The following is a 21,062-nucleotide window of genomic DNA, read 5'->3' on the forward strand; positions in this document are numbered from 1 at the left end:
AGAGGCCAGGGCTCAGAAAGAACGACACAGTGTTGCGGAGAGCTATGCTCCCCAGAACGCCTTTTCTAAACAGCTCCAGGATTCTACTCCGAGCCCCCAGGAGCAGTGGGGTCTAGTGGAAAGAGCACAAGACTGGCAGTTGGAAGAGTTGGGTTCTTAACCCCGCACTGCCACTTGCCAGCTGTGTGACCTTGGGCCAGTCATTTCACTTCTCTGACCCTCAGTTTCCTCAACCACGAAATGGGGATTCATTCCTGTTCTCCCTCCCCATTAGACTGAGACAGGGACTGGGTCTGATGTGATTCTACTGAACCCCCATTGCTTGACCCCTAGTAAGCACTGAACAAATACCATAGCAACTATTATTAGATGAGGCCTCGGGAACCCCAAGTGTTGAAGGTTTTATTTCACAGTGTGGCGAGAGGTGACCTGAGATTGACAGTGAGCACGGTGGGGGCGGGTCAGGGTCCATTTTGTGGCTGCACCTTATTGATGCGAGTACGGGCTGAGCAGAAGAGCCGCCCCCATTGGCGGGGGTGCCGGGCCCTGGGCTCACCCTCCTTCTCCTCCGGCCCCTGTTTCTCCTCTTCCTTCTCCTCCCGGCCACCATTCTCAGTGTCATCCCCCTCCTGCGGCTCCCTCCTGGCGGGTCCAGAGAAGGTCTTTTGGAGCCAGGCCAGAAAGCGGCCACAGCCTTGCTGGGAAGTGGCCACTGAGGGTCCTTCAATGGGGGGAGGGTGGCTGAAATCCTCAGTGCGAACAGGGCTCCGGGAGCATGGCCCTGGGGTGTCCGGGGCCTCCACCTCGGGGAGGGGCTGCGAGTGAAGAAAGAATCAGGATTAGGGAAGCAGCGGGGCCTAGGGGAGAGAGCACCGTCCTGGGAGTCAGGACATCTAGATTCTAGGCCCAGATCTGCCATTGGCCTGTGTGGCCGTGTGAAGTAACTTAATAATAGTGCTCGTTAAGCGCTTACTGTGTGCACTCACTGTTCTAAGCACTAAAGAGTACATACAAGTCAATCCGGTTGTTCACAGTCCCTGTCCCACATAAGCCTCACACTCTTAATCCCCATTTTTACAGATGAGGTAACTGAGGCCCACAGAATTGAAATGAGTTGTCCAAGGTCACTCAGCAGACATGTGGCAGAGCCAGGATTAGAACCCAGGTCCTTCTGACTTTCTTGCCCAAGCTCTATACCCTAAACCATGCTGCTTCTCAAGGGGTATAAAGAGCTCACCTCCACCAGGAGGCCTTCCCAGACTGATCCCCCTCCTTCCTTTCCCCCTCCTCCCCCTCCCCATCCCCCCCACCTTACCTCCTTCCCCTCCCCACAGCACCTGTATATGTGTATATATGTTTGTACATATTTATTACTCTACTTATTTTATTTGTACATATTTATTCTATTTATTTTATTTTGTTAATATGCTTTGTTTTGTTCTCTGCCTCCCCCCTCTAGACTGTGAGCCCACTGTTGGGTAGGGACCGTCTCTATATGTTGCCAACTTGTACTTCCCAAGTGCTTAGTACGGTGCTCTTCACACAGTAAGTGCTCAATAAGTATAGTATAAATCGGCAACATATAGAGACGTTCCCTACCCAACAACAGGCTCACAGTCTAGAATTATTAATATTATTATCATATTTGTTAAGCATTTGCCTCGTGCCAAACACTGTACTAAATGCTGGGGTCAGGTGGGACCCAATTCCTGTTCCATATTCATTCATTCATTCAATCGTATTTATTGAGCGCTTACTGTGTGCAGAGCACTGGACTAAGCGCTTGGGAAGTTCAAGTTGGCAACATATAGAGACGGTCCCTACCCAACAGTGGGCTCACAGTCTAGAAGGGGGAGACAGAGAACAAAACAAAACATATTAACAAAACAAAACAAATAGAATAAATAGGTACAAATAAAATAAGTAAATAAATAGAGTAATAAATACGTGCAAACATATATACATATATACAGGTGCTGTGGGACTCACAGTCTAAATAGGAGGGAGAACAGATATTGAACCTCCATTTTACAGATGAGTAAACTGAGGCCCAGGGAAGTTAGGTGACTTGCCCAGTGTCATACAGTAGGTGAGTGGCAGTGCCGGGATGAGAACCCAAGTTCCCTGACTCCTAGGCTTGATGTCTTTCCACTAGGCCACACTGCTTCTCAGCTTCTCCTTGACCCCCTATTCCCCATTCCCTGTATACCTGTATATATGTATATATGTTTGTACATATTTATTACTGTATTTATTTATTTATTTTACTTGTACATATCTATTCTATTTATTTTATTTTGTTAATATGTTTGGTTTTGTTCTCTGTCTCCCCCTTCTAGACTGTGAGCCCACTGGTGGGTATGGACCATCTCTATATGTTGCCAGCTTGTACTTCCCAAGCGCTTAGTACAGTGCTCTGCACACAGTAAGTGCTCAATAAATACGATTGATTGATTGATTGATTCCCCCAACCCCCAAGCCCCTACCTCGCTGACCCTCTCCGAGGGGGGTGGCAGGGGGGCCAGCCTCACGGGGTGGCCGAGGGGCCCCGTCCGCGGCACCCGCTTCAAGGCAGGAAGTTGGCGAAGGGCCAGCGGGTCGTCCATTTGGTGCTGGCTGAGCTCCTTCCCCGGCCGGGCTTTCTCCAAGCTGCTCTCAGCCTCTCTGCTGGGCAGCTCCGGGTGGGGGGACCCAATCTTTCCGGCTCTCCCGACCTGCCAGATATCCAGGCAGAGGTAGGGCACCGTGGGCTCCAGTCCTCGACCCGGGTGCCCAGTCTGAGGGATGCTGCTCTCCCCAGGGAGAATCCCCGGGGGACTTTCATCTTGCAGAGGGATTGCTGGGGAAGGGGAGATGGGTATGGCATCCTAGGAAAAAGGAGGAAAGGCACTGAGGTTCAGCTCCCACGAGCCTCCCTCAGTCCGGGCGGCAGAATCACTGAGGCCTGTGTGGGGCAGACCCCTTCTCCCCCACCCCCCATGAGCATGGCCCTCTCTCTTCTCAGCACCATCTTTCTGGTGCCCCAGCCCACCGCTTTCCCTTTCTGAGTCTGCCCCTCCCTGGGCCACTCGGCTTTGCCTGAGAAATCAGCCTGGGTCTTCTCTGACCCCAGACCCCTCCACCTCTCCCATACAGGCCTCTTTGCTCCTCCTCACCCCACCCCCCTCCGTCTCCCACCGTGCCTGGTCTTCTTTCGCCACGGAAACCCAGCTGGTGTCCTGGATATCCGTCTCCTGTGCCAAATCTCCATGGGACTCTTTACCGCTCTGGGGACTCACTGGAGGCCTGGGTGTTTCCCCTCCGGCATCACTCCCCTGCAGAGGGATAGAAAGGGGAGGCCAAGGCTGCACAAACCCTTCCTCACCACCCCGGCCAACCCTAGTAACGGAGTGGCAGCTGACAGCCAGAGAAGAGAAGCCCAAACACACCTCCTCCCTCCCTCCTTCAACAAGAGGGTCCATCATTGGGTCTCCTCCTCTTCCTCCTCTCCCCTCTCACTTACCCCCTCAGCATTCTTGCTGGTACTTGAGAGCTTCTGCCCTGATGGGGACTTGGAAGGGATGCTGGGTGAATCACCGATGGTGACCTAGGGGAGACCAACAACAGTCGTAGTATTTGTAGTTGTATTAATAGCCATAGTAGTTGAGGTAGTGCTAGTAGTAGTAGTAGAGTAGTACTAATAATAATGGCATTTATTAAGCGCTTACTATGTGCAAAGCACTGTTCTAAGCGCTGAATGATGATGATGGTGGTATTGGTTAAGCGCTTACTATGTGCAAAGCACTGTTCTTAGCGCTGGGGAGGTTACAAGGTGATCAGGTTGTCCCATGGAGGGCTCACAGTTTTAATCCCCATTTTACAGATGAGGTAACCGAGGCACAAAGAAGTTAAGTGACTTGCCCAAAGTCACACAGCCGACAGTTGGCAGAGCCGGGATTTAAACCCATGACCTCTGACTCCAGAGCCCATGCTCTTTCCACTGAGCCACGCTGCTTCTCTACTACTACTACTAGTAGTAGTAGTAACAGACGTAATACTAGTAGAGTACTAATAATATTAGTAGAGTACTAATAATACTAGTAGAGTACTAATAATACTAGTAGAAGTTGTAGTAGATGTAGTACTAGTGGTAGTAGTGGTGAGTAGAAGTAGTAGTAGTAGTACTAGAATTTGTAGTACTAGTAGTAATAGAAATATTAGAAGTAGTAGTAGTTGTAATGGTATTTACTGAGCTCCCCCTGGATGCAAAACACCCCCCAGCCCCCTCCCAGCCCACAACACTTATGTACAGCACTTATATACATACCTGTAATTTTATTTATTCGTACTGATGTCTGTCTCCCCCCTCTAGACTGTAAGCTTGTTGTGGGCAGGGAATGTTACTATTTATTTTTGTATTGTACTTTCCTAAGTCTTAGGCAGAGCTCTGCACATAGTAAGCACTCGGTAAATACAATTGTATTGAAGGAATGGATGGGAAAGTTCAAAAGAAGCAAGATATGGAGCTCTAAAAATATTTACAAGTAATCAGAATAAATAATTGACTCTAATAAATTGCTCAGGAGGAAAATCTCAGGACAGTGGGAACAATCCACCACTCAATCAAGGATATTTATTATGGGCCAACTGTGTGCAGAACATGAGACTAAGTACTTGGGAGAGTACAGTGCAATAGAGTTAATAGATGAGGCCTCTACCCTCCAGGGGCTAACAGTCCAGTGGCAGGGGAGGGAGGCTGAAAGATACAGATCATTCCCTGACACTACAGCCATCCCTCCTATCCGGTGTGCACCCCTATAACCAGACCCCCTCCTTGTTTCCTTTCCGTATCCCTCACCACAGAGCTTACCAAATTTTGAGGAGGAATAATAGAGTACAGTAGATTTCAAAGAACTTACGCAAGAGCAAGGAAGGGAGACCACCTAAAAGCCCCCTGTCATCCAGATCCCAGTCCTTCCCACCCCCTCTTGAGGCCCCACATTTGTCCATCAATGGAGCTTGCCCCCATGCTTCCTCTCAGCCCACTCCCCACCGTGCTCCTCAACCTGCTGCCCCCTGCCCCCGACCCTCCTCACCAATTTGGCCTCCATCCGTCCACAATTAGCTGCTCTGATGGGCGATTCTCTGCTCCCTCAGGGGGTTCTCCCACGCAGGACTGTGGAGACACAGGGGCCAAGCATCACGGGTTCTAGGTGGGGAACCCACCTGCAAAGGGCAGGGGCACCAGGGGTCGGGACACACCCCGAGGATGAGGATCCAGGTGGACAGGAGTGGGAAAGGGCCAAGCACCTGGTGGGAAATAGGATGCCAGGGAATGGCTCGAGCAGGACCAGGATCTAGGCGTCAATTTGGGGGACAAGGGATTTTGATTTGGGAGGGAACGTGTGTGAAAAAACACCACTCCCTCCTAGCCTTCGGGGTACCTGAGCTGACGGGCTCCAGGGACTGGCCCCCGCTAATAAAAGCTGACTTCCCCTACTTCCTCAGCAAACACCCTTGTAAAAATTAGTAAAAACAGACTGGACAGGGAACCCCCAGGGAATCCCAAATGTAGGATAAACACTGACCCCATCAAGAACAGTGGACACCCCTGTCACACTCCAACTTTCGCCCCCTCACACTTACACGGTCCGGACAGAGGCTGGGCCAGCAAGAAACTAGACCAAAGGCCTCAGGCCCAGACTGTCAGACCTCCTCACCCCCAGCAAAAACTGCAGCCCCTTCAGGAGCCCTGGGCTGGAGCTCAAAACCCAATCTGAACCTCCTCTGGAGCCTCACTTGGAATTAGCCTGGAACCACCTGCTGTCTTGGGGGGTCTCCCTTCAGGAACAGCTCATCAAGTCCAGGCCCAGCCCCCACAAGCAGGGACTACCTGGGGTGACATCCGTGGTAAGCAAACTGAAATAAAGAACATTTATGTTCAAGAGCCGAATCAATCAATCAATTGTATTTATTGAGTGCTTACTGCATGCAGAGCATTGTACTAAGTGCTTGGGAGAGTTCAGTGCAACAATACAACAGACACATTGCCTGCCCACATCTAGCTTACAGTCTAGAGGGATCAATCAATCACACTTACTGTGGGCAGTACTAAGCGCCTGGGATAGTACAGTACAGAGTTAGTCGCCACGTTCCCTGCCCACAGCAAGCTTAAGACTGAATCTGTGAGGTGACCCTGAGGACTGGGATCATGTCTACCAGCTCTACTCTTGGTACTCACCCATGAGCTTAGTAGAGAGTGCTGCACACAGTAAATGTTTAACAAATACCATTGAATGATTGATTGGAGCAGGGATGGGGGGAAGGGAGGCAGAAAGGGCAACAGCAAAATGACACTGAAGATAGAAATGTGTTTAGAGGAGAAATATTGAACCAGAGAGGGTGAGAGTGGGTCTGGTCAAGTGCTCTGGCCTTCAGGCTCCCATTTAGTACAGTTCTCTGCACACAGTAAGCGCTCAATAAATACAATTGAATTTCGCTCATCCTGCAGGAAGAACAACAGCCACTGAGGAGGGGAAAGTCTCCTCTCTCCCCCTCCCATCCATCCCCAATCCCACTGTCCTCTGAAGGCGTCTGGTGGTGGGCGGGGATGGGGCGTGGAGGGGGAAGGGGAAGGAATTACGGTTGTTAATGGAGATGCAGAAAATGACCTTTGGAGCAGATGACAAATTGGTGTTTACTCCCCTCAGATGCCCTTTCACGCTCACGCCAAAGTCACCTCAGAAGCGACGGCTGCCATTTGTATTCCTGGGTGGTCAGACGGCAGAATCCTTTCATAAAATTTAAATTGAAAATAAATCAATCAGCAAAGTCAGCCACAGAACCAGGAAAGGGGGAGAACAGACAGACCGACAGTCACTAGTAGTGGGGCTGAAAGACAGAGGGAAGCTGAAGGACAGTCACACAGACACCGGGGGAGGGGAAAGGAAGGGCAGATGGGTGAACACCATTTCTCAATGGGAAGAGTTCTTGGGGCGGAGGTCAGTGTGGGCAGAAGAAAAGACTCATGATGCCCCCATCCCATCCCAATCCAACTCACAGTTCATTAATGAAGTTCAAGGTCCCAGGCTGGTGTAAGCTGATAACCAACTTGGAAAGTTGGAGGAGAGAAAAGATGATGCTCTTCATCTCCAGAAATGGACACATCCCTTGGAGAAGCCTAGCCAGCAACTAGGCTGTGGGTTCGAGGGTGGGGCGAATATTCAACCCCCGTATTCAATCTGTCACCAAATCCTGCCAGTTCTACCTTCAAATCACTAAAATCTTCCCTCTCCATCCAAATCAATCGATGGTATTTATTGAGTGCTTACTGTGTGCAGAGCACTGAACTAAGGGCTAAACTGCTACTATGCTGATCCAAGCACTATCATAGTCTGTGAGCCCTACGTGGGACACTCTGATTACCTCGTACTACCCCAGCACTTGGAACAGTGCTTCGAACATAGTAAGTGCTTAACAAATACCATTATTATTATTATATCCTGCCTTTTCTACTGCATCAGCCTCCTCACTTACCTCCCTGCCTCCTGTCTCTTTCCACTCCGTTCCACACTTCACTCGGCTGCATGGATCATTTTTCTTAAAAAATGTTCCATCCACAGCTCCCCACTCCTCAAGAACCTCCTGTGATTGCTGGTCCAACTCCACCTCAAACAAAAATTCCTTACTTCTAAAGCAGTCAATAAGCTCCCCAATCCCACCTTACCTCCCTGATATCCTGCTGCAACCCAGTCTACACACTTTGCTCCTCCAACACTACCGTACTCACTGTACCCTGGATCTCACTTATCTTGTCACCTCTCTCTTGCCCACATGGTCCCTCTGGCCTGGAATTTCCTCCCCCTTCATATGCAACAGCCACCACTCTCCCCATCTTCAAAGCCTTATTAAAATCACCTTCTCCTCCAAGAAGTCTTCCCTTAAAATGCCCTCATCCCCTGCTCCCTCTCCCTTCTGCATTACCTATGCACTATGCCCTTTAAGCATTTGATATTCACCCCACCTTCAGTTCCACATCATTTATGTATACATCTGTCGTTTATTTACTTATTTCAATGGCTGTCTCCCCCACTTAAACTGTGAGCTCCGTGTGAGTAGTGAACGTATCTACTAACCCTATTGTATTGTACTCTCCCAAGCACTTAGAACAGTGCTCTGCACAAAGTGAGCCCTCAGTAAATACTACTGATTGAATGAATAAATGAGATACAGGGAAATTGGATTAGTTAGTAGTGATGAGAGGGTGCTTTGTGAGGGTGAGTATGTGGATGTTGGTCACAGTCTCCTGGGGAGTGTCATTAAAGCTACTCTACCATAAATACAGAGAAAGTTTATTGTCCCATCTGGATGAAATGGAAGCCATTATCAGAGAAGAACAGAAGGGAGCTGAGGACCAGGCATGGGAGGGCTTCAAGCTAAGAAGTTATTTGAAAGGCATAATAATAATGATTGTGGCACTTGTTAAGTGCTTACTGAAAGAAGTTCATTCATTCATTCATTCGATTCATTCAATCGTATTTATTGAATACGTGTTTAGAACAGTGCTTTGCACATTGTAAGTGCTTAATAAATGCCATTATTATTATTATTATCAAGCACTGTACTAAGTGCTTGGAAAGTACAAGACAGCAATCTCTGCCCACAACAGACTTACAGTCTAGAGGAATGTTTAAGAAAGGCAAGAACTTCTGATACCTTAATGTAGAGGGTTTGTGCATAAAGTGTGAGAGAGAGAAAGTATGAGTGAGAGAAATCTGGTAGATCGTAAGCTCCTCTGCTAGATTTTAAGATCCTGGAGGTCAGGGATCATGTCTTCTTACCCAATTGTATTTTCCCAGGTGCTTGATTCAGGACTCTGCGCTGTAAACACTCAAAAAATACCATTGATTGGGCCTCAGTTACTTTATCTGTAAAATAGGGATCAAGACTCTGATCCCCATGTAGGACAAGGATCGTGTCCAACCTGCTTAGCTTGTATCTACTCCAGTGCTTAGTACAGTGCCTGTCACACAGTAAGTGCTAAACAAATACCATAAAAAAATGGGGCAGGCAACCATATGGAAACACATACATAAACATCAAGTAAAGAAGCGTGAAAAACTTTAAAGAACACAAAGACAGTAACATAAACAGAATTCATCTTATTATACCCAAATGCTGAAGGGTTTCTGAAGTGACTGGAGTCAGTTGGCTTAATTTGAGAATGTATTCTTTGGAAAGGGCATCTGTAGTTGAACTTGGAAGATTGAAAGGGACTTAATAGATAAGCAAGAGTGGGGAGGGCATTCCAGGATGAGGGAATTTCAGGAAACATCATCATCAATCGTATTTATTGAGCGCTTACTATGTGCAGAGCACTGTACTAAGCGCTTGGGAAGTACAAATTGGCAACATATAGAGACAGTCCCTACCCAACAGTGGGCTCACAGTCTAAAAGACTGTCTAAAAGAAACATAGGGAGTAAAGGTCCAGGCTGCATCAATTAATCAATCAGTGGTACTTACTGAGCACTTACTGGACTAAACACTTGAGAAAGTACACTATAATAGAATTGGTTCCTTGCCCATCAGTGAGTACTGGGTGGCCTTAGGTGGTAGTGCCTAAAGGAACCAGTCAGTCCTGGAAAAGGCTGCTTGAAGGAAGAAAAGCAACAAAGGCCAAAGTGACTAAGGTAGGTGGCAGAGATGGTATTACAGTTATCTGCACACAATACGTGCCAAATGAACACCGCTTATGGGCTGGCATCAGCAAACCTACCTATAGTCAATTTAGTAAACCCAGGTTCGTTCATTTATTGAGCGCTTACTGTGTGCAAAGCACTGTACTAAGCACTTAGCTCTGTACTAAGGAGAATTGCAGCAGGGTAATAACAGTAACTGTGGCATTTGAGAAGCAGCATGGCTCAACGGAAAGAGCGTGGGCTTGGGAGTCAGAAGTCATGGGTTCAAATTCTGGCTCCGCCAATTGTCAGCTGTGTGACTTTGGGAAAGTCACTTCACTTCTCTGTGCCTCAGTTACCTCATCTGTAAATTGGGGATGAAGACTGTGAGCCCCATGTAGGGGAACCTGATCACCTTGTATCCTCCCCAGCGCTTAGAACAGTGCTTTGCACATAGTAAGCGCTTAACAAATGCCATCATCATCATCATTGTTTGTTAAACATTTAGTATATGCCAAGCACTGTACTAAATACAAAGCAATCAGATCAGACATAGTCTCTGACACACACGGGACTCAAAGTCTGAGGGGAAGGGAAAACGGATATTTAAATTGTTATTTTACATTTGAGGTAACTGAGGCAAAGAAAGGCTTAGTGACTTGTCCCAATGTCAAGCAGTCTTCTGACTCTCAGGCCTGTGCTCTTTTCATAAGGCCACACTGCTTCTAGTTGGTCACTACGCTCCAGACTAATCCCCATAGACGAAGGCCACCGTTCCAGATGTCGGTTGACAAGATGGCCTTTGTGAAAGGAATCCACCTTCCTTTCAGCTTGATTCATGTGAGACCGGGGAGAGAAAGGATGTGCCCTAGAAAAGGATTGAGGGGACTGCAGGTTCATTTTTTGTTGGGTTGTTTTTTTTTTTACTTTTATTTTCCTCTCATCGTCTGATGTTGATCGGTGCCATAAAAATGTAACATCTTGTTTTCCTAACTTGTCCCTCCCAGGAGTCTTCAACTAAAAGTACATTCCAATTATCCTCAGCAGGGCGGCCTGTATTTAACGTAGCCAGCGTCAGAGCACATTTTGGGTCTAGTAATCTGCTTCAGTGGCTTGAGACTACTGAGGGGCAGAGGGGAAGTGGGGGAAGGTGGGGTTTGGGGGAGAGGAGGGAAGGAAAATAAACAGGCCTCATCAAAACCAACAAACAAAAAAAGCTCACGGCTCCCAGCTTCTGAATCCTCTCTGGGCCCACTAATTGCCATGGCAACCAGTGAGCCTCAAGGCTTCCTCCACAGTGCTCCATCCGGTTGTTAGCCGAGTGGGGCAGAGGCTGCCGCTTTGCGGGAATGGCTGCAGCACTGGGGGAATTAAGCCGGGCCTGGGGGTGGGGGGACGTGGAAATCCAGGAAGAGGCCAGGACAGAAAGGAAGAGAAGGTTGGGGTTATTATTGTTACACTCAGTTCATTCATTCAATCGTATTTGTTAAGTGCTTACTATGTGCCAGGCACTGTACTAAGTGCTGGGGTGGATACAAGCAAATCCAGGTGGACACAGTCCCTGTCCCACATAGGGCTCACAGTCGCTATCCCCATTTTACAGATGAGGTAACAGGCACAGAAAAGTGAAGTGACTTGCCCAGGGTCGCACAGCATACAAGAGGCGGGGCCGGGATTAGAACCCATGACCTTCTGACTCCCGGGCCCACGGTCTATCCACTACATCATCATCATCATCAATCGTATTTGTTGAGCGCTTACTATGTGCAAAGCTTGTACTAAGCGCTTGGGAAGTACAAATTGGCAACATATAGAGACGGTCCCTACCCAACAGTGGGCTCACAGTCTAAAAGGGGGAGACAGAGAACAAAACCAAACATACTAACAAAATCAAATAAATAGAATAGATATGTCCAAGTAAAATAAATAAATAAATAGAGTAATAAATATGTACAAACGTATATGCATATATACAGGTGCTGTGAGGAAGGGAAGGAGGTAAGATGGGGGGATGGAGAGGGGGACGAGGGGGAGGGGAAGGAAGGGGCTCAGTCTGGGAAGGTCTCCTGGAGGAGGTGAGCTCTCAGCAGGGCCTTGAAGGGAGGAAGAGAGCTAGCTTGGCGGAGGGGCAGAGGGAGGGCATTCCAGGCCCGGGGGATGACGTGGGCCGGGGGTCGATGGTGGGACAGGCGAGAGCGAGGTACAGTGAGGAGATTAGTGGTGGAGGAGCGGAGGGTGCGGGCTGGGCAGTAGAAGGAGAGAAGGGAGGTGAGGTAGGAGGGGGCGAGGTGATGGACAGCCTTGAAGCCCAGGGTGAGGAGTTTCTGCCTGATATGCAGATTGATTGGTAGCCACTGGAGATTTTTTCATATTTATTAAGTGCTTACTATGTGCCAGGCACTGTACTAAGTGCTGGGGTGGATACAAGCAAATCCAGGTGGACATAGTCCCTGTCCCACATAGAGCTCACAGTCGCAATCCCCATTTTACAGATGAGGTAACAGACACAGAAAAGTGAAGTGACTTGCCCAGGGTCGCACAGCAGACAAGAGGCGGGGCCGAGATTAGAACCCATGACCTGACTCCCGGGCCCACGGTCTATCCACTACATCCTGTATGTGTAAAGACACCTACGCAAGTATTTCATTCAATCGTATTTATTGAGCGCTTACTGTGTGCAGAGCACAGTACTAAGCGCTTGGGAAGTACAAGTTGGCAACAAGTATTTGGTGGGAGGTTGGTATCTAACTGGGTGTGACAAAATAGGGAGGGAAATAGGGTGGGAATCAATCAATCAATCAATCAATCGTATTTATTGAGCGTTTACTGTGTGCAGGGCACTGTACTAGGTGCTTGGGAAGTACAAGTTGGCAACACATAGAGACAGTCCCTACCCAACAGTGGGTGGGAAGATGAGCAATTTGTCATGAAAAGCTTCCTGGAGCATGTGCAATGTTAGTAGGGCTTTGAATCATTCATTGAGTGCTTACTAGATGCAGAGCAGTGTACTAAGCGCTTGAGAGATACAGTACAACAGAATATGGGGAGAGTGTTGGTCTGCCATGATGTGAAATGGGAGGGAGATCCAGACATTCATTCATTCATTCGGTCGTATTTATTGAGCACTTCCTGTGTGCAGAGAACTGTAGTAAGCGCTTGGGAAGTACAAGTTGGCAACATATAGATACGGTCCCTACCCAACAATGGGCTCACAGTCTAGCGGGGGAGACAGACAACAAAGCAAAACATGTGGACGGGTGTCAAGTTGTTAGAATAAATAGAAGTAAGGCTAGATGCACATCATTAACAAAATAAATAGAATAGTAAATATGTACAAGTAAAATAAATAGAGTAATAAATTGGCATAGAGGAGGGCATGAGAAAAAGTTTGACCATCCTCCAATTCTGTGATTAAAAACATATTATCTAATTAGATTTTTCCAGTGAGTTAATTTCGCCCCAACCCTGACTTTTTTATAGTATTTGTTATTTGTTAAGTGCTTACCCTGTGCCAGGCATTCATTCATTCATTCATGCAATCATATTTATTGAGAGCTTACTGTTTGCGGAGCACTGTACAAAGCGCTTGGGAAGTACAAGTCGGCAACATATAGAGACGGTCCTTACCCCACTAACAGGCTCACAGTCTAGAAGGGGGAGATGGACAAGACAAAACACGGAGACAGGTGTCAAAATCGTCAGAACAAATAGAATTATAGCTATAGGCACATCATTAACAAAATAAATAGAAGGGTAAATACGTACAAGTAAAATAAATAGAGTAATAAATCTGTACAAATATATACAAGTGCTGCACTGAACTAAGTGATGGGATAGAGACAAGCTAATCAGGTTGGAGATGCAGTCACTTCATATAAACTGGATGTTTTCCTTAATCAACCCATCCCCATCGTTCTCCAGCAAGGATGCACAGAGTCACTAGCTAGATCCATCTGCAAATGGGATCCTGAAACCACTCTTCGTTGGTCAGTCTCATGTTCTCCCGCATCAGTACATCTGGTCAACCAGGTGCCTGGGTGTTTCTCCTCCTTCCAGCTCTCCCAACGCCAAGGCTGCAGCTGCAGAAATTCCCCCTGGCAGGCTCAGGGCATAGACATTGGCTAGCATTCCCCTGCCTGGCATTCATGTAGAGACCCCAACGTGGTCACAGTCACTTGATCTCACTCACGTAGGCACACAGACCTACAAGCAGAAGCAGCTTGGAGAAGCAGCGTGGCTCAGTGGAAAGAGCCCGGGCTTTGGAGTCAGAGGGCATGGGTTTTAAACTGTGAGCCCACTGTTGGGTAGGGTCTGTCTCTATATGTTGCCAATTTGTACTTCCCAAGCGCTTAGTACAGTGCTCTGCATATAGTAAGCACTCAATAAATACGATTGATGATGATGATGGGTTCAAATCCCAGCTCCATCAGCTGTGGTGCAAGTCACTTAACTTCTCTGGGCCTTAGTTACCTCATCTGGAATACATATCTATTCTATTTATTTTCTTTTGTTAGTATGTTTGGTTTTGTTCTCTGTCTCCCCCTTTCAGACTGTGAGCCCACTGTTGGGTAGGGACTGTCTCTATATGTTGCCAACTTGGACTTCCCAAGCACTTAGTACAGTGCTCTGCACACAGTAAGCGCTCAATAAATACGATTGATGATGATGATGATGATGATCTGGAAAACGGGGATTTAAACTGTGAGCCCCCGGTGGGACAACCTGATCACCTTGTAACCTCCCCAACGCTTAGAATAATGCTTTGCACATGATAAGTGCTTAACAAATGCCATCATTATTATTATTGCAAGCACAACACCCCGGGGTGGGGGTTGTTATCGCTCACTATTTTCCCTTTCAGTGGATGCTCTAGTCTCTGGAGAAGGAGGCTGAGGGAAGAATCTGTCTCTATTTGGGCTTCCTCTGTCTGGCTGAGGGAGTGAAATAGTGATTAGAGCTGGAAAAGATATATTGTGGGAATGGAGGGAGCAAGTGGGAAGAGTTGAAGCAACACATTAGGTTTCTGTTGGAGTCCTCCGGCTCTCCTGAGTCCTGCCCTCAGAGGACTTCCTGAGGGAAACAATTGTGAGGTTTCTGCCTCCAGAAATGTATAAACAGGGACTGTGACAGAGCTGATCACTCTGTATCTACCCTAGCGCTTCGTAAATAGTTGGGATGTAGTAAGCTCTTAAAAAATACCACAATTATTATTATTATTATTAATTAATATATTATTAATATAGTAACAATGGTCTTTATTAAGCACTTGTTGTTGTCTTATGCTGTCGAGTCGTGTCCGATCCATAGTGATGCCATGGACACATCTGTCCCAGAAAGCCCTACCTTCACTTGCAATTGCGGTAGTGTATCCATAGAGTTTTCTTGGTAGGAATACGAAAGTGGTTTAGCAATGCCTCTTTCCGTGCAGTAAACCTGTCTCCACCCTCGACTCTCTCCTATGCCTCTGCTGCCCAGCACAGGGGAGTTTTGACTTGTAGCAGATTGCCTTCCACTCGCTAGCCAGTGCCCAAGCTAGGAATGGAATGGATATGCCTCTGTTTGACTCTTCCTCCCATAGTCGAGACAGGTAGAGGACTGGAAACTCCCCAGGTGCCACCCTAGGAGGCCGTTAAGCACTTACTATGTGCTTAATAACTATACTGAGCTCTGGGGTAGATTCAAGATAATATGATGGGGCACGGTCCTGTCCCATATAGGGCTCAACTTAGTCCCTTCATCCACCTGAATTATAATAATAATAATAATAATAATAATATAATATGGCATTTGTTAAGTGCTTACTTTGTGTCAAGGACTGTTCTATTCATTCATTCAATCATATTTATTGAGCGCTTACTGTGTGCAGAGCACTGTACTAAGCACTTGGGAAGTACAAGTTGGCAACATATAGCCCAACAGTGGGCTCACAGTCTAGAAGCACTGAGGTAGATACAAGATAATCAGGTTAGACACAGTCTCTGTCCCACATGGCTCACAGCCTAAGGGGGAGGGAGAACAGGCATTGAATGCCCGTTTTACAGATGAGGAAGCTGAGGCACAGAGAAGTTAAGTGATTTGTCCAAGGTTACACAGCAGACAAGTGGAGAATCAGAATTAGAACCCAGGTCCTTTGACTCTCAGGCCAGGGCTCTTGCCACTAGGCTAAGCTGCTCTTCCCTTCTGAGTATTCTCATTAGAGGAAAATGCTCAGAGTCCTGAGGATCATGCTGGGAGGCCCTAAATATGTAGTGTTCCTCAAAATCAAGAACAAACACTGAGTTCCAGGTCAGGGAAGGAGTCATTGTCACCATCTTCTAGACTGTGAGCCCACTGTTGGGTAGGGACCATCTCTATATGTTGCCAACTTGTACTTCCCAAGCACTTAGTAGAGTGCTCTGCACACAGTAAGCGCTCAATAAATGCAATTGATTGATTGATTGATTGATTGATTGATCTTAGATGATCAGCAACCAGGAATGGAGAACTAACTCATTTAAACTGATAGAAGCAGGCCTAGTGGAAGGAGCATGCCCTAGTGAATAGAGCACAGACCAAGATGTCAGAAGGACCTGGGTTCTAACCCCGACTCCACCGCTTGTCTGCTGTGTGACTTTGGGCAAGTCACTTCACTTCCCTGTGCCTCAGTTACCTCATCTGTAAAATGGAGATTAAGTCTGTGAGCCCAATGTAGGACATGGATTGTGTCCAACCTGATTAGGTTGCATCTACCCCAGTGCTTAGACCAGTGTCTAGTACATAGTGCCTGGTTAACAAATACCTTAAAAAGTGAGGGTTGGTTCATTTCTACTAACTCTACTGTAGTCTCCCAGGTGCTTAGAACTGTACCCTGTACACAGTAGGCTCTCTGTAAATACCACGTATTGATGGAGTGCAGCCAGGCAAATATCAAAATTTACATCAGCCCCAAGACTCATTTGCCAAAGCCACGCCCTCCAGGTTTCCCTTCCCTACAGGCTTGTGCTGAACTCTAGGTCTGGAGATGTGGAAACACAAGGAACTACATAAATTCACACTCAGAGCTGGAACCAGCCCTGAGGTTGGCCTCTAAAGGCCCCGACCTTCCTTTTCCTCCTCTCCCACTCCTGCTTTGCTCCCAGTTTGCTTCCTGACCTTGGTCCCAGCCACCTCCCAGCCGTGGGCCTCACCTCCCCCTCTGTAAAATGGGGACAGTGGTTCTTTCAGTGCCCGAGGTCATACAGCAGGAAAGTGGCAGGGCCAGGATTAGAATCCAGGGCCTTGGACTCCTAGGCCTGGGCTCTTTTCACTAGTCAATCAGTCAATCATTCCCATCTTACCTCCTTCCCTTCCCCACAGCACCTGTATATATGTATATATGTGTGTACATATTTATTACTCTATTTATTTATTTATTTATTTTACTTGTACATATCTATTCTATTTATTTTATTTTGTTAGTATGTTTGGTTTTGTTCTCTGTCTCCCCCTTTTAGACTGTGAGCCCACTATTGGGTAGGGACTGTCTCTATATGTTGCCAACTTGTACTTCCCAAGCGCTTAGTACAGTGCTCTGTGCACAGTAAGCGCTCAATAAATACGATTGATGATGATGATGATGGGAGGAGAAGTTGGTGATCTTGTGATTCGGGCTCTGAGGTCTTCAGCGGGAAGGTGCCGTCCTGGAATCAATCTTACCCCTCAGGAGAGAGAGGCTAAGCTCTAGATCTCCTAAGCGAGGTTTGAAAATGCAGGGTATTGCCTCTCCGCACTGTCCTCTTTCCCCTCCTCACATTCTTCATCTTTTAAAAGCCCCAAAAATAAAACGATCAGGCTGCTGCAATGGGAAAATGAAACAAGGTTATCTTGGGAAGAGGGCTTCAGTGGCAAAGCGATATCTTCCGGACAGAACAAAAGCCAGATTACAGGGGATTTCTCACCAGCCCCGGGAGCTGAGAACAAGGGTTTGGGACTTCAGATGAGTGAACGAGGCTTAAAGGGCACCCGCTGAATACTCTGTCTGCCTCGGTCTCATTCTCTCCTTGTCTCCTCTCTCTGTGGCTTCCTCTGTCTGTCTCTCTGACTCTCTTTCTCCATCTGTCTCTGCCTCTTCCTCATTAGTCTGTGTCTCTCCCTCTCCCTGTCTCCCCTTCCCTCCTCTCTCCCTGCCTAATAAGATGCAGTTGTTCCCTGCTTTTCCCCCTGAAATCAGTCCCCTTCCCCCGTTTTTCCCGTTAGCTGAAAGAATAACATTGCAACGGTTTTCGACCCTGAATTATTCATCTTTCCTGCCTAAGCATGACAAACCACTCTCATTAAAAGCCCTGGGTGGGGACACCCTTCCCTGTCACAGCCCAGGAAGGAAAGGAAGAGGAAGGGAAGGGGTGACAGCCTTGGGAGAGTTGTGCTGGGAACTTTCACCCAGGCGTGTTCCTCTGGGGGAGGGGTAATAATAATATTAATAATGTTGGTATTTGTTAAGTGCTTACTATGTGCCAAGCACTGTTCAAAGCACCAGGGTGGATACAAGGTAATCAGGTTGTCCCACGTGGGGCTCACAGTCTTCATCCCCATTTTACAGATGAGGGAACTGAGGCCCAGAGAAGTTAAGTGACTTGCCCCAAGTCACACAGCTGACAAGTGGCAGAGGTAGGATTTGAACCCACGACCTCTGGGTGTGGGGCCGGGGAAGGGGAGAGGGGAGGCTCTTGACTTCAGGTTGGCCAGGTTCTAACTCACTCTCTAGTTGTTGAATCTGTGGCTCTAGTGACACCACCAAGCTTCCTCTCTGGAGCACTTTTAAAATTAAAGCTGATTCAATGTCAGCAAAGGCTGGAAGGCAATCGATAGTATTTATCAAATGCTTAATAATAATAATGATGGTATTTGTTAAGCACTTACTATGTGCTAAGCACTGTTCTAAGCCCTGGGGGAGATACAAGGTAATCAGGTTGTCCCATGTGGGTCTCACAGTCTTAATCCCCTTAATCTGGAGCAAGGTCTCCCCCTCCCCCCCTCCTCCACCCTCCCCGCCTTACCACCTTCCCCTCCCCACAGCACCTGTATATTTGTATATATGTTTGTACATATTTATTACTTTATTTATTTATTTGTACATATCTATTCTATTTATTGTATTTTGTTAATATGTTTTGTTTTGTTCTCTGTCTCCCCCTCCTAAGACTGTGAGCCCGCTGTTGGGTAGGGACCATCTCTATATGTTGCCAACTTGTACTTCCCAAACGCTTAGTACAGTGCTCTGCACACAGTAAGCGCTCAATAAATACGATTGAATTGAATGAATGAATGAATGAATGGAAGACCTTTAGACTGTAAGCTCCTTTGGGCAGGAATGGTGTCTGCCAACTCTATTGTACTATACTCTCCCAAGCACTTAGTACAGTGCTCTGCATGTGATGAATACTCAATAAGTATGATTGTCACTAGACCCTAAGGTTTTTAAGGCAGGGATCATGTCTTACTAATATTACTGTAATTTGTCAAGTGCTTAGTACAGTGCTTAGTACACATTAAGCAGCGTGACTTAGTGGCTTGGGAGTCAGAAGTCATGGGTTCTAATCCCAGCTCCCCCACTTGTCAGCTGTGTGACTTTGGGCCAGTCACTTAACTTCTCTGTGCCTCAGTTACTTCATCTGTAAAATGGGGATTAAGACTGTGAGACCCACATGGGACAACCTGATTACCTTGTATCTCCTCCAGTGCTTAGAACAGTGCTTAGCACATAGTAAGTGCTTAACAAATGCCATCATTATAATTATTAAGCATTTGATAATTACTATTGATTGATTGATTGATGGGAAGGGTCTCTAAATTGCCTCGCTATTGCTCTGATTCAGCCATACTCCTCAGACCACCAGGCCCAAGCAGGGAAAATGCAGCTGTCTGTGCTCCAGGCCCCAATCCAAACATACTGACTCACTCTCCCAGGATCTCCAACTTCAATCCCAAAGCAGGTATTTGCATGTGTTGGGTGATTTTTAAAAATCCTCCTAAGAGTATCATCTATAGCATCCTAGGTGATAAAATGAGTTCTACATTCTGAGCATCTCTCCCTAGTCTCCCATTACTGGCCAATGCCCGCATACCCTCGATAAATGCTCAATAAATACGACTGATTGATTGATTACCCTCCCCTCTTCATCTGCCTTTTTCCCTGTCCCCTGGGCTTTGCAGCTGGCTTAGCAGCCGAGCAGTCAAGACTCTTTGGGGCTAGGAGGTCTAATTCTCACAAGGGCCTTTCTCAGTGCTTCATACCATGGTTTTGCCCATGGAAATCACTTTTCATTCAATCGTATTTATTGAGCGCTTACTGTGTGCGGAGCACTGTGCTAAGTGCTTGGAAAGTCCGATTCAGCAACAAAGAGAGACAATCCCTGCCCACAGCGAGCTTACAGTCTAGAAGACGGGTTTACTACTGTTTTCATCCCTTTCCAATTATCACCAAATCCCAGGGCTGGAAAGGACTCCAAAAGGTCATTGATTCTGGCCCCTTGACTCCTGGTAGGTAAATGAGTAAGGCAGTCAACCTTGTTGATTATCTGTCCATTTTTTAATTGATAGGGATGAGACAACAAAACTTCCCTACAGTACCCATTCCAATATCCAGTGCCCAGTGCTCTGGATATTTGGGAACTATTTCCTTCTAGATTGAAAGCTCTTTGTAGACTGTAAGATCCTTGTAAACTATAAGCTCCTCTGGACTGTAAGCTCCTTATAGACTGTAAGCTCCTTATAGACTGTAAACTCCTCTAGAATTAAACTCCTTATTGGCACTGTAGTACTATAAACCCCTCTAGAATTAATTTCCTTATTGGCACTGTTGTACTCTGTTGTACTGTACTCTCCCAAGTGCTTAGTGTACACAGTAAGTGCTCAGTAAATATCAGTGATTGATTTTTTTGTCCAACTCTCCCAGAAGAAATGGAAGTTTACTGACTTCACAGCTGAAAAGGTGGCAGGACAAGGAGTCAGGAGACCCAGTTCGAGGGTGACCTTGGACAAGCTACTTGGTCTCTCTGGGCTTCAGTTTCCTCATCTGTAAAAGGAGGATAAGATAGGTTGGGAACCCCCTGAGGAAGAGACACTGGCCATCCACATAACCCTGTATCTTCCCGAGTGCTGAGCACATAGTGAGTATTTAATAAATACCATAACTGACACAAAAGTGAGAAAATTCAAGAGATGACAACATGGCCTTTGATCTGCCTCTGCTCTCTTCTTCGTGTAAAACCATCTCTGGTATTTGGCCTCGGTCCCTGGGTCTACAGCCATTTGAAAATGCTGCTGATTGAGCCCTTGAAAGCCCATTTTAAAGACCCATCTCCAGAGGCTGCCCCCAGGAATGCTTAGCCCCTGGGTTGTAGCCACCCTAAACTCCCTCTGTCTCCCCAACATGGCCCTTCTTCTC

General features: G+C 47.0%; 1 protein-coding gene and 1 non-coding gene across 2 annotated transcripts; both read right to left on the reverse strand.

Annotated features, from left to right (window-relative positions):
- Window positions 1-388: 388 nt before the first annotated feature.
- LOC119930027 (leucine-rich repeat extensin-like protein 5) lies at window positions 389-10,733 on the reverse strand. The gene is made up of 8 exons (XM_038748439.1): window positions 10,586-10,733; window positions 7,040-7,089; window positions 6,651-6,770; window positions 5,076-5,155; window positions 3,503-3,586; window positions 3,183-3,314; window positions 2,487-2,867; window positions 389-815 (listed from the first exon to the last, which is right to left on the reverse strand). The coding sequence occupies exons 4-8, from the start codon at window positions 5,088-5,090 to the stop codon at window positions 462-464; spliced, it is 966 nt and encodes a 321-aa protein (XP_038604367.1). The 5' UTR covers window positions 5,091-5,155; window positions 6,651-6,770; window positions 7,040-7,089; window positions 10,586-10,733; the 3' UTR covers window positions 389-461.
- A 4,415-nt stretch (window positions 10,734-15,148) lies between these two features.
- LOC119930276 lies at window positions 15,149-15,286 on the reverse strand. The gene has a single exon (XR_005451758.1). It is a non-coding gene; the product is annotated as a small nucleolar RNA SNORA7 (small nucleolar RNA).
- Window positions 15,287-21,062: the final 5,776 nt, after the last annotated feature.

Source organism: Tachyglossus aculeatus, chromosome 6, assembly GCF_015852505.1.
Source record: "Tachyglossus aculeatus isolate mTacAcu1 chromosome 6, mTacAcu1.pri, whole genome shotgun sequence".
NCBI lineage: Eukaryota > Metazoa > Chordata > Mammalia > Monotremata > Tachyglossidae > Tachyglossus > Tachyglossus aculeatus.